General features: G+C 40.5%; 1 protein-coding gene across 1 annotated transcript in view; it reads left to right on the forward strand.

Moving 5' to 3' along the window:
• The window catches only part of TMEFF1 (transmembrane protein with EGF like and two follistatin like domains 1), an 88,564-nt gene that overhangs the window by 67,074 nt on the left and 6,462 nt on the right, over positions 1-15,028 (forward strand). The window contains exon 8 of the mRNA XM_047700291.1: positions 7,870-7,993. Coding sequence (XP_047556247.1) covers positions 7,870-7,993 — 124 coding nt within the window. The remainder of the gene's footprint in view (positions 1-7,869; positions 7,994-15,028) is intronic.

Here is a 15,028-nt window from a genome sequence, read left to right on the forward strand (position 1 = left end):
CCTACACATCTCCCAGGGTAGTGAGGTGAGATATAGTGGGATGGTTCAGAGCTTGCTCTATGGAATCAGACTTGGTCTACACTTAAAGGCTGTGTGGCCTGCTTTCGCTGAGCCTCAGTGATCATACCTATATAGCAGGGATGCTAATATCTACTGCCCAGGATTACTCTGATTATGAAATGCTATATCCCTGGATTTTTCACTTGGATATATATATCCACTTTCACTGGATATATCACTTGATGTTACTGTGGTGACTGTTGATACTTTTGTTTTCTGTTTTCATTGTTGGTACCGGGCTGTGGTCTAACGTCTCACCATTGGTGAGTCTACCTATATCTAGGTCATGGTTAATGTGGTTCATGGCTATTCATCCATTCAGTTGTTATTGCTCGTGTGCCCTTCCGTGTGTCAGCTGCTTTCACATATTTGTGTTAGTATTTGATCCTTATTACAACCATGTTATCCTCCTTTTGCAGATGAAGAAGCTGAAACTACAAATTTGTGGCTCATGTAGAATAGCAGAGCAAGGACTAGAATGCAGGCTTTTCTGACTCTAAGCCCTGGTGCTCTTTTTCTGTATCATAGCTATTCCAGAATTCTCTTCTGCCCTCTTGCTTGCTTTTTTAAACCCTTACTTTCCTTCAGAACTTTAATGTACTTTCGGCTGTCACCTTGGTGAATCTTTGTTCTCTAGACTTAATTTAGAGCTTAATCTTAAGCTCTAGTTTCATATATCCGTATGTATTGTCTGGAACATAATAGGTGCTTAGTAAATACTTTTGGATAACTCTAGTCAGAGGTCTAAAATTTTTTTTAAAGATTTTATTTATTTATTTGACACAGAGAGAGATCACAAGTAGGCAGAGAGGCAGGCAGAGAGACAGAGGGGAAAGCAGGCTCCCTGCTGAGCCGAGAGCGGATATGGAGCTGGATTCCAGGACCTGAGACCATGACCTGAGCCGAAAGCAGAGGCTTAATCCACTGAGCCACCCAGGCGCCCCTAGAGGTCTAAATTTGAACTCAGCTTTACTACATTTTTCTACTGAACCTCCTGTCATTAGGCTCATATTTAGAGTCATTTTTCTTTTAATTTTTTTTATTTTGGTGAAATGTATATAACAAAATTTGCCATTTTAACCATTTTAAGTGCATAGCTCAGTAGTATTAAATGCATTCATGATGTTGTGCAACCACGACCATTCATTTCTAGAGCTCTTTCATCTTTTTTTTTTTTAATTAAAGATTTATTCATTCAGTTGAGAGAGAGAAAATACATGCACATGGAGGGAGGAGCAGAGGCAGAGGGAGAGAGAGAATCTGTAAGCAGACTCACCGCTGAGTGTGGAGCTGCATGTGGAGCTTGATCCCATTACACTGAGGTCACGACCTGAGCACAAAGCAAGAGTCAGATGCTTGCTTATATGACTGAGCCACCCAGGGTGCTCCTAAAACTCTTTCATCTTGTAAAATGGGAGCTATACCCAATGAACAGTAGCTTCCCACTTACCCTTCCTCTCAACCCTGTAACTATCATTCTTTTTGTTTCTATAATTTTGGCTACTCTAAGTACCTCCTCCCAGTGGAATCCTACAGTGTTTGTCTTTTCGTGACTGGCTTATTTCAGTGAACATAATGTCCTGGAGGTTAATCTGTATTGTGGCATAAGTCAGAATGTCTGGGGGGCCTGGGTGGCTCAGTTGTTAAGCGCCTGCCTTCGGCTCAGGTTACCATCCCCGGCATCCTGGTATCGAGCCCCATGTCAGGCTCTCTGCTCAGCAGGGAACCTGCTTCTCCCTCTCGCTCTGCCTGCTGCTTCCCCTACTTGTGCTTCCCTCCTTCAAATAAATAAATAAATAAATAAATAAATAAATAAATAAATGAATGAATGAATGCATACATGCATACATACATGCATACATACATGCATACATACATGCATACATACATACATACATACATACATACATACAATCTTAAAAAAGAAAGTCAGGGGCGCCTGGGTGGCTTAGTGGGTTAAGCCGCTGCCTTCGGCTCAGGTCATGATCTCGGGGTCCTGGGATCAAGTCCCGCATCGGGCTCTCTGCTCAGCAGGGAGCCTGCTTCCCTTCCTCTCTCTCTGCCTGCCTCTCTGCCTACTTGTGATCTCTCTCTGTCAAATAAATAAATAAAATCTTTAAAAAAAAAAAAAAAGAAAGTCAGAATGTCTTTCTTGAGGTTAAATAATGTTGCATCAGATGTATGTACTGCATCTTGTTTATCCATTCATTCATTGATGGACACTTGTGTTGGCTTCCACCTTTTAGCCATTATGAATGTTGCTGTGAATATGAGTATATAGCTATCTCTTTGAGACTCTGCTTTCAGTTCTTTTGCATATATCCCCACAAATGGAATTGCTGGATCATATGATAATTGTATTTTTAATTTTTTGAGGAACCACCATACTGTTTTCCATAGTGGCTATATCATACATTTTCATCAGCAGTGCTCAGAAGTTCTAATTTCTTTGCATGCTTGCCAACACTTAAATATTTTGTTTTGTTTTGGGATAGTAGTCATCCTCATGGTTGTGGAGTGCTGTGTTACGGTTTTTTATTTGCATTTGCCTAATGATTAGTGATGTTGAGTATCTTTCGTGTGTTTATGACCATATTTTCTTTGAATTCATGCATATTTTCCTTGGAGAAGAGTCATTTTGTATAATTCTGTATTAAAAGTATCTTCAAAGAATAGTTCTGTTTGCTAGATGCCTAAAGTACATTGAAGGGGTTAGCGCTGGGCAATGTTTGTAAAGGTGGTTGTTGCAAAGTATCTAAAGAATGGAACTGGGGAAGTTTGACCTTCAGAAAAAAAATTGTTGGGTGGGATTTATGGGGTAAACAGATACAGGGAAATCAACAGATAAGGAGAGATTTCATTCAACATAAGGAACATTTGATAATATTGGAATTAATTATGTTGAGTTCTTCACCTTCGAAAGTGGTAAATTAGAAACAGGATTTCTGGGTTGTAGCTAAAGGGATTCCTTCATCAGACCAGATGGCCCTCAACAGCCCTTCTAGCTTTGAGTTTTGGAGAGCTCATTTCAAAACATCTTCAAGCTGTATTTATTTTTTCTCTAATATTTATTCCCAATGCTAAGCTCTAGCTTAGCTTTTCGTTGCCATAGTTTGGATTATGTAGTAACTTTCTAATTGGTCACCTGATCTTCCTAGTTCCCTTACCTCTTTATCTTGCATGCTGTTACCCAGTTAAATTTTTTAACAGCTTTTTGAGACACAATTTACATACTCTCAAGTTCACCTGTTTAAAGTGTGCAATTCAATTTTTTAAAATTAAAAAAAGAGGCACCTGGGTGGCTCCCAGTCAGTTAACTATCTGCCTTTGGCTCAGGTTATGATCTCAGGGTCCTGGTTCCTCTGGTATTCCCCCTGCTTTTGTTGTCTTGCTCTCTCTCTCTCTGTCCAATAAATAAATAAAATCTAAAAAAAAAAAAAAAAATTAAAAGTAATCTCTACACCAAACATGAGTTGGAACTCATTGCCCTGAGACCAAGAGTTGCATGCTCTACTGGCTGGGTTAGCCAGGCACCCTCAATTTAATTTTTAAGTATATTTAGGATTGTTTAAGCATCATATCAGAATCAAATTTTAGGCCTTTTTCATTACCCCAAAAGAAACCTCACACCCATTAGCAGTTACTCCCTATTCCCCCTAACCACCAGGTCTTGGCAACCACTCTCATTGTATTACTGTCCAGCTAGGAGGCCTTCAGTATCTTCCTTATCCATATGATTAAGAAAACGTTTTTGGGGGCACTTGGGCGACCTAGTTGGTTGAGCATCTGACTCTTGTGAGATCAAGCTCTGTGTCTGGCTCCATGGCTTAGTGGGGAGTCTGTATGAGATTCTCTCCTTTTTCTACCCCTACTCAAATCAATCAATCAATCTTTAAGAAAACATTTCTCACCTGGAGTTCCTGTTTTTCCATAATCTGATTTCAGCTCATTTTCCCAATTTTGACTTACACCCTTCCCCAGTTTGAATATCCAGCTCTTGCTCAGGTTCATCTGTTTCTTGTTCTTATTGAGAATGCTGTGTGCATTCCTTTTGGTTTCCACTCTTCTTCTTCCTTTTCGTTCCACTAGCTTCCTTTTGGTTTCACTAACTTCCTTTTGGTTTCCACTCTTCTTCCTTTTGGTTCCACTAGCTTCCTTTTGGTTTCCACTCTTCTTCTATCTGAATAAATCTGTATATGCTTTGAGAGATAACTTAAGTCCTGCCCTTTCTGTGAATCCTTCCCTGAGTGATATCACTTACAATGAGTTCTCCTTTAAGCTTGAACTTCCCATAGCATCCCCTATTATAAAACCTTCTTTTACATTTAATTGTTGACTCTCTTGTGGGAACTCTTCTGTTGTGTTTTTCAGTTTTTTTGTGTGTGGATGTTGATTCCCTGAATTGATTATAAGCTTCTTAGAGGCAGGGACCGTGTATACTTTTTCTTTATATCCTCTGTAGCTTAGTTGAGTGTATGGTTGTGCACAAAAATAGTATGTAAGAATAATGGAATGACTAGAGCCAGCATTGAGCAGAATGCTTAATTTTTTTTAAAGCCCTTTTTTTTTTTGAAGATTTTATTTATTTATTTGACAGAGAGAGAGAGAGATCACAAGTAGGCAGAGCAATCGGCAAGGTGTGGGGGGAAGCAGGCTCCCCACTGAGCAGAGAGCCTGATGCGGGGCTCCATCCCAGGACCCTGAGATCATGACCTGAGCCGAAGGCAGAGACTTAACCCACTGAGCCACCCAGGCGCCCCCAGAATGCTTCATTTAAATTCTGTGACAACCACAGACTTCAGTCTACTGGACATGTCCATGTTTTTACCAACTGAGCTATCCACATTCACACATGTCCATGTTTTTAGGTGGCTTTGCTTTGCCTAGAGCCTGATACCACATTCCTTCATTAATTCATTCAGTAAATGTTACTGGTGCTATACTTTGTTTACTCATTTTTCAAAACCCTGTTTTGGATTTAGTTAACTTTCTCTTATTGCTGTGATGTAGCTGGATTCTCTGATAGTCTTCAGTTCTGCATCATTCTCGAAATCTCCTGCTGTTTATAGGACTTTCTTATGGTCGATTAGTACATTACCACAGCCTCTATAGACCTATACAGTACCATTATTATACGGACTATAAGATCTTATTATTATAGGTTGGTGCATAACCCCAGTCTCTGTAGTCCCATTATTATGTACTTTGTTGTCTAATACACCATGAAAATACCATGTTCTGAGAAGTTGCAGGATGATGAGTGCTGTGGGAGACCGTTGCATTCCTCAAGTCACTTATGGGTTGATCGCAAATGTAGAATAGCACTTTTAATTTGAAACCATAGCAAGAAAAGTACTATGTTCTAAGTGTTAGGAGTTATACAGAAATGAATAATAAAAATGTCTAGATTCTTTTTTTTTTTTTTTTAAGATTTTTTATTTATTTATTTGACAGAGAGAGATCACAAGCAGGCAGAGAGGCAGGCAGAGAGAGAGGAGGAAGCAGGTTCTCCGCTGAGCAGAGAGCCTGATGCGGGGCTCGATCCCAGGACCCTGAGATCATGACCTGAGCCGAAGGCAGCGGCTTAACCCGCTGAGCCACCCAGGCGCTCCGAAATGTCTAGATTCTTAAGGAGCCCACAGTCTCATGGTACACACCGAGTTTAAAAACCCAAACGGTTCTAAGACAATACCGTGAGTATTGTAGTAGAGAAGTGGGTGCTTAGGATGATAGCCGCCCTGAAGTAGGGTGTGATTTCTTCTGCTGTGGCAGAATTGTAGTTTGGGAGCTGGAAGAGACTTTATGAGCCCTTTGAGGATAGGATATTTTTCTGTTCCCAGCACCTAGCACAGTGTCTGGAATATGGAAGGTAATAATAAATGATAAATGAATAATCATCTATACTGTGCTGTCTTACATGGTAGATATTGAGTACTTGAAACATGGCTAGTTGGAATTGAGATGTGCTGTGTTAAGAGCTCACCAGAGTTTAAAGACTTATTTAAGACAATGTGTGTAAAAAGAATCACAGTTTTTTATATTGATTATATATTGAAATGATACTTATTTGATGTATTAGATTAAATATGTGATTAAAATCAGTTTACCTATTTCTTTTTACTTTTAAAAAATACGACTACTAGAAAATAAAAAATTACTCATGTCTTATATTATGTCAGACAATGCTGATCTTACTCAGCTGCCTTAGACAATGTGATTTGACCTCAGTCACAAAGAGCAGAGGTACCTTAAAATTGAGAATTTACATGTTGAATTTCTTGACTTCTGGTTCAGTTTTCTTTATAGCCCTAAATTAATACAATGTAAATACATAAATTTTGAGGCTAAAATGACATCAGTTTGGTCTTATCAGGGACAACCTGATCTCCCTATAATCCTCTCAAAACTATGGGAAGTACAGGTTCTGTTACGATCCTGACTTTACAGTTATGCAATCTCAGTCTTAGGGTGGTATACTCAAGGTCACATAGCTAATAATGCACAGAATTTAAGCTAGAACTTTGAGAAACTGATAGGAACCTGGGGATTTTTCCTACATAAGGACAGGCCTATAAACGTTGGGGACTCTTGAGTTCATAGAGCTGAGGATGAATGTATTAATGAATATGCCCTCCCACCCCCCCCCCCCCGAAAAAGTTTAAAAATCCATTGCAGAATGTGTGGGTATGTGGATGAATATGTGCTTATGCAAGTACATGAGAGACAGAGACTGAGGGTTTGGGGGGGAAGAGAGAGATAAGAGAGAATGAATGCATGAAATTAATTTTGAAGACTGGGTCCTCATGCTTCCATCTTTCCTGCTTTTTTTTATCTTTCTTTCCTGATTTTCTTCCCTTTTCTTTCTTTCTTTTTTTCTTTCTTTCTTTTTTAAAGAGGGAAGAGAAGGTGGGAGGGAGGGGCCGAGGGAAAGGGAGAAAAGAATCCCAAGCAGTCTCCACCCCCAGCCCAGAGCCCTACATGGGGCTCACTGTCAAGACCCTGAGATCATGACCTGAGCCAAAATTGAGTCAGATGCTCAACCAGCCGATCCACCCAGGCACCCTCTCTTCCCATTTCTGACGTTGAAATTACTTATCAGACTCCCATTTTCTTCATTCAACTCAGTTCAGTTCCAATCAGTGTACCTAAGTCTGAACAGATGTGTATCAGCATGGTTATAATGGTTCTCTTTGGGTTTCAGGTGATTTAAAATTCTATTTGTTCTCTGTGTCATTTGACTTTTTTATGCAAAAACATATAAAAAGAAAAACCAGATTTAAAAAACAGCAAATATATTTTCATTTGAAAGAAAAAAAATCAATATGCTTAATAGTTTTCATTCCAAAAATAAACCTTTCACCCTAAAATTTCAGAGTCCCATAACTTCCTCTCTGCCATTCCATTCTTTTTGGCTTCAATTTCATAGTCCCCAAGTGAATTAGAGTTAAGTCTCCAAAGGCCAGTGCTGTAATATACTATCTCTTGGTCATAGAGATGACCTTTCTTATAGAGGTAGCATTTATTTCTTTGGCCAGGATGTTTATGTTTTGGGGGGGGCAGATTGTTTGTAAACAATAGTAGCTCAGGGTGGTTATATCCTGCAACTATTTTTAAATACTTTGACTCTAAACAGACTGCTTTGTTTATGTCAGAATGAGATCTCGGTTCTTACTCAGCCCCCAATCTGGGCTTCTGGTAATTTCTTTTCCAAATTACCCTGCAAATTTATTTGTTGTCAGAACCTTTGAAAAGTCCCTATTTTTCAGTTTGCTTTTCACTGTTTATTGACCTGGTTTATGTTCTTTTTAGACGCTAGTGATCAAAGAGAAGATGTGTATATTGGAAACCACATGCCCTGCCCTGAAAACCTCAATGGTTACTGCATCCACGGGAGGTGTGAATTCATCTATTCGACTCAGAAGGCTTCTTGTAGGTAGGTGAACACCTCCAGGTCAGAGGTGAGGAATTTTTTCCTTCAGTCACTGCTTTGTAGAAAGCAATGAATTACGGATTAAATATTACCAAAGAGTAATAATTATTTGCACTTCAATCAAAAAATAAATTAGTGGCATCATTTGGAAAGCACTGATAAGTATAGTATGCAAAATCAAAACCAGATGTCATATTAGGGTTTTAAGATTGTGGACTTAACATTTTTAATACATTTTTTTCATATAAAAATATGCCATATTCCAGCACTATTTTGGTTTAGGCAATCTGTCACAAGGTGATTTAGGGACTAAAGAATGTGTTAAGAACAGAGAACATGTAACTCAAATAAAACATAACACTAAAATAGATTTCTAAAAATAAGGGAATGGGGATGTGGAACCAGGTGTGAGGAGAGAAGTGGAAATGGGAAAGGTGTAAATCTTCAACTGTCTGATGCCGGAGAGGTTCTGTGACTTGTTCAAGGTCAGCAGCAGCAAAACTAGATCTCAGATTTCCTGACTCTCAGCCTAATGATTGTAATGCTTTTTGCTGTTCTGTGTCTGTTTGCTGGTAGCCCTTCTTGCTGCTGCTGCGAGCTGATCCTCTACCTCCTGTCGGTCTCCTTAGCATGCTAACGTTTCCACAGATGAGGGGAGATTGCTGTCATTCTGCTCACTCCTGCCTCCTGCAGTTGGGCCAGAATCCTTTTTTCTCTTTCTTAGTCTTAACATCAAATCATGAAAAAATACTATACTTTTCTTTTGTTCTGTCAACCTAGAAGCCAGTGGATCTTTCTCTCCAGAAAGTGAAAGAAAGCTGTTTGAAATCAGGTCTCCTGGTCCCTCTACCCTTAGCTCACTTCTCCTGGCTTTTTCATCTTCTTCCTCTCCTCCTGCTTAAAAAATAAAACAAAAATACTATACACTGTTAATGATTAAACAATTCTTTATTAAGCTTTTGACTTTTTCTTGATCAAAAGTGCCCCTTGACTTCAGTGGAGCTATCGCTCTGCTCCCACTTCTCCTTTCTTGAACATTAAGGAAACACAGCTGTACAGAGGGGAGCAGGCCAATTTTAAAACAAAATCATTTGGGGGAGTCCTCATATCCGTCCCACATGCATGCATATCTTGATAGAAGTTCAGATCATGGTGTTCTCTTAGGATAGGGCATCTTTCAGGATACCTAAGAGTGAAGGATGAGAGAGGTGGATGTCCTGTTAGTGAAGTGATACCAGGTCACTTTGCAGCATTTACTTTTCCAGTAATTGACAGTGAGATGACTGAATGGTATAAGCTGTTAAAGGCTTTGGGAGCAGGTCCACCAGATGGGCCAGTTCTTGTCTGTGCCCTTCAGAAGTTACTTAAATGTTTAAGCCTCATTTTCTCATTTCTAAAATTGTAATAATAATACCTACCTCCTAAAATTGTTGCTAAATTTAAATTGTTGCTAAAACTAAGTGAGATAATATATGCAAAGTGCTTAGCACAATATCTGGTCTTTGGTATACATTTAATAAATAGCAGTTAATGTTAGGAGGTTGTAAGTGTTGTTTGGTTAGGGATTCTGTTTTGCTAACCCTGTCTTCCCAGTGTTTAGGGTGGGGCCTGGCCCATTAGCTACTTAGTAACTATTTTTTGAATGCCATGTAATGATGATCAATTTTTCCTTCTTCTCCAGACTAGAGATGTTTTTTAAATGCCAGAGAATCTCTTTTCTGCACTCTTGTAACTCCTAAAAAGCAAGTAGATCTTTTTCTTTGTCTCAGCATTTACAAAGTCTGCAAGAATCAGGCCATAACATCACGTGTACTTCGACTAGTAGGTGGATGTGTTTGGGTAGCAGGAAGCATTATGGAGAATTTTCTAAATTTCAAAATGGAGAATTTTCTAGCATTATCCCACCATTAATTTGTTTGTTTACTTATTACTTACTTTGTAGCAAATTCTTCCTGGCCCTTGGGTCTCAAATTCAAGTATGACAGGGACCCAGGGATCTTGGCTTCCAAAAAACCCACCGTTTGGTAGAAGAGACTAATAATAAAGCAGTTAAAATATAATATGAAAAATGCTGCCATACATAGATAGATATACACGAGATGATTTGGGACTTCGGACAAGGAATTTCAGCCTGAGGAGAGCGAACAACATGGTGAGAAGAGGGGCAGGTCTTACACAGGAACATTTGTGCCACCCCAGGAGCTTGCCCTTTATTTGAAAGGTAGTAAGAAGGCACTTAAGGATTTTAGTTAAGGAAGTTGTGATCAGATCCGAAAGCTATTCTGGTGGTTTTGTGGAAAATGGATCAGGATACTGAATGTCAGTAAGGAGTGAGAACCTGAACTAAGGAGAGGAGTTAGAGTTTCACTGAGTTCAGCAGATGAATTGCAGAGAGAAGATACGGTGATTCAACCCCTAGGTTTTGGTGACCAGTTGGGTTTGTGGGGGAGCTGATGGAGGGTCGTGGGAAGGAGGAGTCAAGAGTGTCCCCTGGGTTTCTGGCTGAGGCAGAATTGAGTGGAGAAAGGGAATGGGAAGAGGGAGGAGCTTTGTGGGGAAATGATGTTCAGTGTAGTATGCTTGGTCTCGAGTGCCTGTGGGGGATCCACTTACAGGTGTCTAGTAGGCTGCGGGATATATATTAGTTTGAGAATTCAGGTGACAGATGCAGGTCGGAGGCATACGTGCGGGATTCTACCCTAGCATATCCCTCGCAGCTCCTACCCAGCCTAGCTTCCATGCCTCTAGGCCTCCAGTTTATCGATCATGGCACCTGTGTCCCTCGCCCCTTGCATGTCTTCATCCCCTCCTTATTCATCTTAAACTCTGTGGCTGGCCATGGTAGTTCCTCTCTTGCTTTATCATACTCACTTGACAAAACTCTAATCCTGATTCATGCCTTCCTGCCTGCTGTATACACATACAGCTGAATGGCCCACATGGCAATTGTTGAAAAGCACACCACCCGGTTAAGGCGTCTCCCTGACATTTATACTCGAAGCGGGGCCTACAGGCTGCCAAGTTGGCCTTCTGACCTGCAGTCCATTCATTCTCCTTCTGTCCTAGATGACAGCTTTCTACGGTCACCCTTCTCTTCAGATTGTCAGTACCCCCCTCATCCTTAGCTGACCATCTTGTTTCTGAGTTCACTGAGAACACTGAAGCAATATGAAGAGAACTCATAGACTTTTTACTCTCACCTCCCAGAAATACTCCCCCCTTTTCTGTGTTCCATATATTCTTGTGTATTTAATATGTAATATATGTAATATGTAATTTATATGTATTTATATTATATATATTCTTTTTTATATGTATAATTATAAATTTATTTATATTTTCATTTCTTCTGTCCTGGGGAAAAAACCCTCACTGTCCTACCAGCAACCATCCCATTTCTTTTCTTTGTAGAACTTAAAAGAGTTAGTTGCCTACACTCTGTCTCCACCTCTTCACTTTCCGTCTCTCTTGAATCCACCGGAGTAAGCTTTTCAACAACCAGTAGCATTTGATATGGTTGATTGCTCCCTCCTGTGTGATATGCATTCGTCACTTGGCTCCAGGGATTGCATTCTCTCTCTGTTTTCTGCTGTCTCACTGGCCATTCTTTTGCATCTTCTTGGCTGGTTCCCGTTTGCTCCCTGACCTCTCTCAGTGTTGGAATGCACCGAAGTCTAGTTCTGGTCTTCCTCGTTAGTGATGCCATCCAGCCTTAAGGCTTTTCATGACATAGGCTGATGATTCCTACTTTACATAAGTCCCAGACCTCTCTCCTCAACTTGAGACTCATAGATTCATAGACTCATAGACTTTCCTTCCTTGACGTTTTTGCATGGACGTCTTGACTCATCAATTTCAGCAGGACCTAAGATGATCTCCTGATCTGCCTTCCCTCCCCTAAACCTGCTCTACCTGCAGCCTTCTTCATCTCTGTTGATGTCAACTCCCCCTTTTCCTTTGCTTAAATAAAACACCTCTGATACATCTTTGACTTCTTTCTCTCTCATACTCCGTACCAAGTCTAGTTGAGAAATCCTATTATCTCTATTTAGAATATATCCAGAATTTGAGTTCTTCTCACGATTGCCACTGCTATTCCTAGTCTAGGTCACCATTTTTTTCTCCCTGGCATTACTACAACAGCCTCCCGAATTGTATCCTACAGCTCATTCTCAACACAGCAGCTGGATGGAGACTTTTCAAATGAAAGTCAGTTCATGTCATATCTCTGCTGAAAAGTTCCTAGTGGCTCCTTCCTGTCACCAAGTGCAGAAGCCCTATACGTCGTGGCCACTTCACCTCTCCGTCTTGGTCCCCTTCTTCCCTTCGGCTTGCTGCTCCACGCCAGTCACACTTGCTATTCTTTTTTTTTTTTTTTTTTTTTTAAATATTTTATTTATTTATTTATTTGAGGAAGAGAGCGAGCATGAACAGGGTGGGATTTTGGGGAAGGAGGGGCAAGGGCAGGCAGAGGACGAGGGAGAAGCAGACTCTCCACTGAGCAGGGAGCCCAATGTGGGGCTCGATCCCAGGACCCTGGGATCATGACCTGAGCCAAAGGCAGATGCTTCACAAATGAGCCACCCAGGCGCCCCCACACTTGGTATTCTTGGACACGCCATGTCTCGTGCTTCCTCCTCAGGGTCTTTGCACAGACTCTTCCTTTGCTGTGTTCTGTGTTCTCCTTCCTATTGTCCACATGGCAGGCTTTCTCAACCCTTTCATGTCTTTGCTCACATGTCACCTTCTTAACGAAGACTACCCTTCCATCTTGTTTAAAATTGCAACCCTCCCTTCTTGGCCTATAACTGGCACTCATCATTTCCCTTTACTAACTCTCCTGTCTCTCTTTGTGTAGTCCCGTGAACCTCTAAGAATACCATTTAATTTACTTATCAATGTTTATGGACCCTCCCTTCCCCAATTAGAGGTTAACCAGATCAGGGGTCTTCATTCGTTTTGCTCACTGATGTATCCCAAATACCCACTACAGTACTTGGCACATGTCAGAAGCTCAGTAAATGGGTGAGTGGATGAATCAGCCCATGAGGCATGGTAGTGAATGAGGTGACTATGGACAGTGTGTGGCATGAAAGAGTAGAGGGTTAGAGGACCAAATGCCTGGATCTGTCTTTAATCAGTAACGGAAGAAGTAGTAATAACTTAGAAGTCATTACTTCAGGTATTTGGAGAGTATAACCCAAAAGTCAGTTGCAGAAAATAATATCCGAAGAGGATTGCCTGAATAATATATGGCTTATACATTCTTTCTGATATTCTGATTTTAATCTTTGGATTAAGCTAAACTGTCAGAGAACTTCATATCCAGGATACTGTTACAGCTCCCCATGGAGCTGTTTTTATTTTATTGAGCTTTGACTTTTCACCATTAGCCTACCACAAAAGGCATTATTTTAAAAATCCTGTAAGATTTCATTATATTTTTGAATTTATTACAGCTGTATTATTGAGGAAGATGTTCTCTGTATCAGAAAGTTCCCTCTTTAAATCAGGACCAATGAGACAAAATCCCCTTGAATCTACTAATGATAGTCACTGTGGTTGTTTTGAACAACTGGTTTGATTTTATTTTGTGGAGATTGTGTTTTATGTTAATGATTTTTCCACTTTCTTGTTTTCATTTTCTTTTTCATTCTTTTTTAAAGATTTTATTTATTTATATGAGTGTGTGTGTGTGTGTGTGTGTGTGTGTGTGTGTGTGTGTGTGAGAGCAGGGAGAGAACCAGGGAGTGGGAGAAGCAGATTTCCTTCTGAGTAGGGAAGCCTACACGGAGCTCGATCCTAGGACTTCAGGGTCAGGACGTGAACAGAAGGCAGATGCCTAACTGACAGAGCCACCCAGGTGCCCCTCTTCTTCTTCTTCTTTTTTTTAAACCAGTGGTTTTTAGTATTTAGTATTTTTTTTCAGTTTTGCAGTCACCACAGTCAGTTTTAGAACAGTTCATCACCTCCAGAAGAAACTCTGTGTCCTGTAACTATTACTCCCAAATCTCCCTGTTCCCCTCAGTTTTAGACAATCACTAATCTATTTTGTCTCTATCGATCTGCCTGTTCTGGATGTTTCATTTAAGTGGACTTGTAGAACGTGGTCTTCTGTGTCTTCTTTCACCTAACATCGTGTTTTCAAGGTTTATCCATGTTGTAGTGTGTCCGTGCTTTATTCCTTAAGACCATGTTTTGTGGGGCACCTGGGTGGCTCAGTGGATTAAGCCGCTGCCTTCGGCTTGGGTCATGATCTCAGGGTCCTGGGATCGAGTCCCGCATCGGGCTCCCTGCTCAGCAGGGTGCCTGCTTCCCTCTCTCTCTCTCTCTCTCTGCCTGCCTCTCCGTCTACTTGTGATCTCTCTCTGTCAAAAAAAAAAAAAAAAAAAAAAAGACCATGTTTTGTGATCTGCTTACCAATTGATGAATATTTGGGTCGTTTCCATTTTTTGGCTATTAATGAACAATGTTGCCCTGTATCATTTTTTGCAAGTTTTTGTGTGGACTTGGTTGCTTTCAGTTGGGGAAGTGTCTTGGAACGGAATTGTTGGGCCAAATGGTAACTCTGGGTTTAACTTTTGAGGACTGCCAGATTTTTCTCAAAAGTGCGTCGGCTGGGGCACCTGGGTGGCTCAGTGGGTTAAGCCTCTGCCTTCGGCTCAGGTCATGATCTCAGGGTCCTGGGATCGAGTCCCACATCGGGCTCTCTGCTCCACGGGGAACCTGCTTCCTCCTCTCTCTCTCTCTGCTTGCCTCTCTGCCCACTTGTGATCTCTCTCTGTAAAAAAAAAAAAAAAAAAATCTTTAAAAGAAAAAAAAGTGCGTCGGCCATTTTTCATTCCCTACACTATCTTTGCCAACAGATATTATCTGACTTTTTGATTCTAGCCATTCTAGTGGGTATAGAGCGGTATCTTATTGTGATTTTGATTTGCATTTCCATGATGACTTATGATGTTGCTATCTTTTCATGGGCTTATTTGCCATATGTATATCTTGTTTGGAAAAAAAAAAGTCTATTCAGATCATTGTAAT

This window comes from Lutra lutra, chromosome 13, assembly GCF_902655055.1.
Source record: "Lutra lutra chromosome 13, mLutLut1.2, whole genome shotgun sequence".
Classification (NCBI taxonomy): domain Eukaryota; kingdom Metazoa; phylum Chordata; class Mammalia; order Carnivora; family Mustelidae; genus Lutra; species Lutra lutra.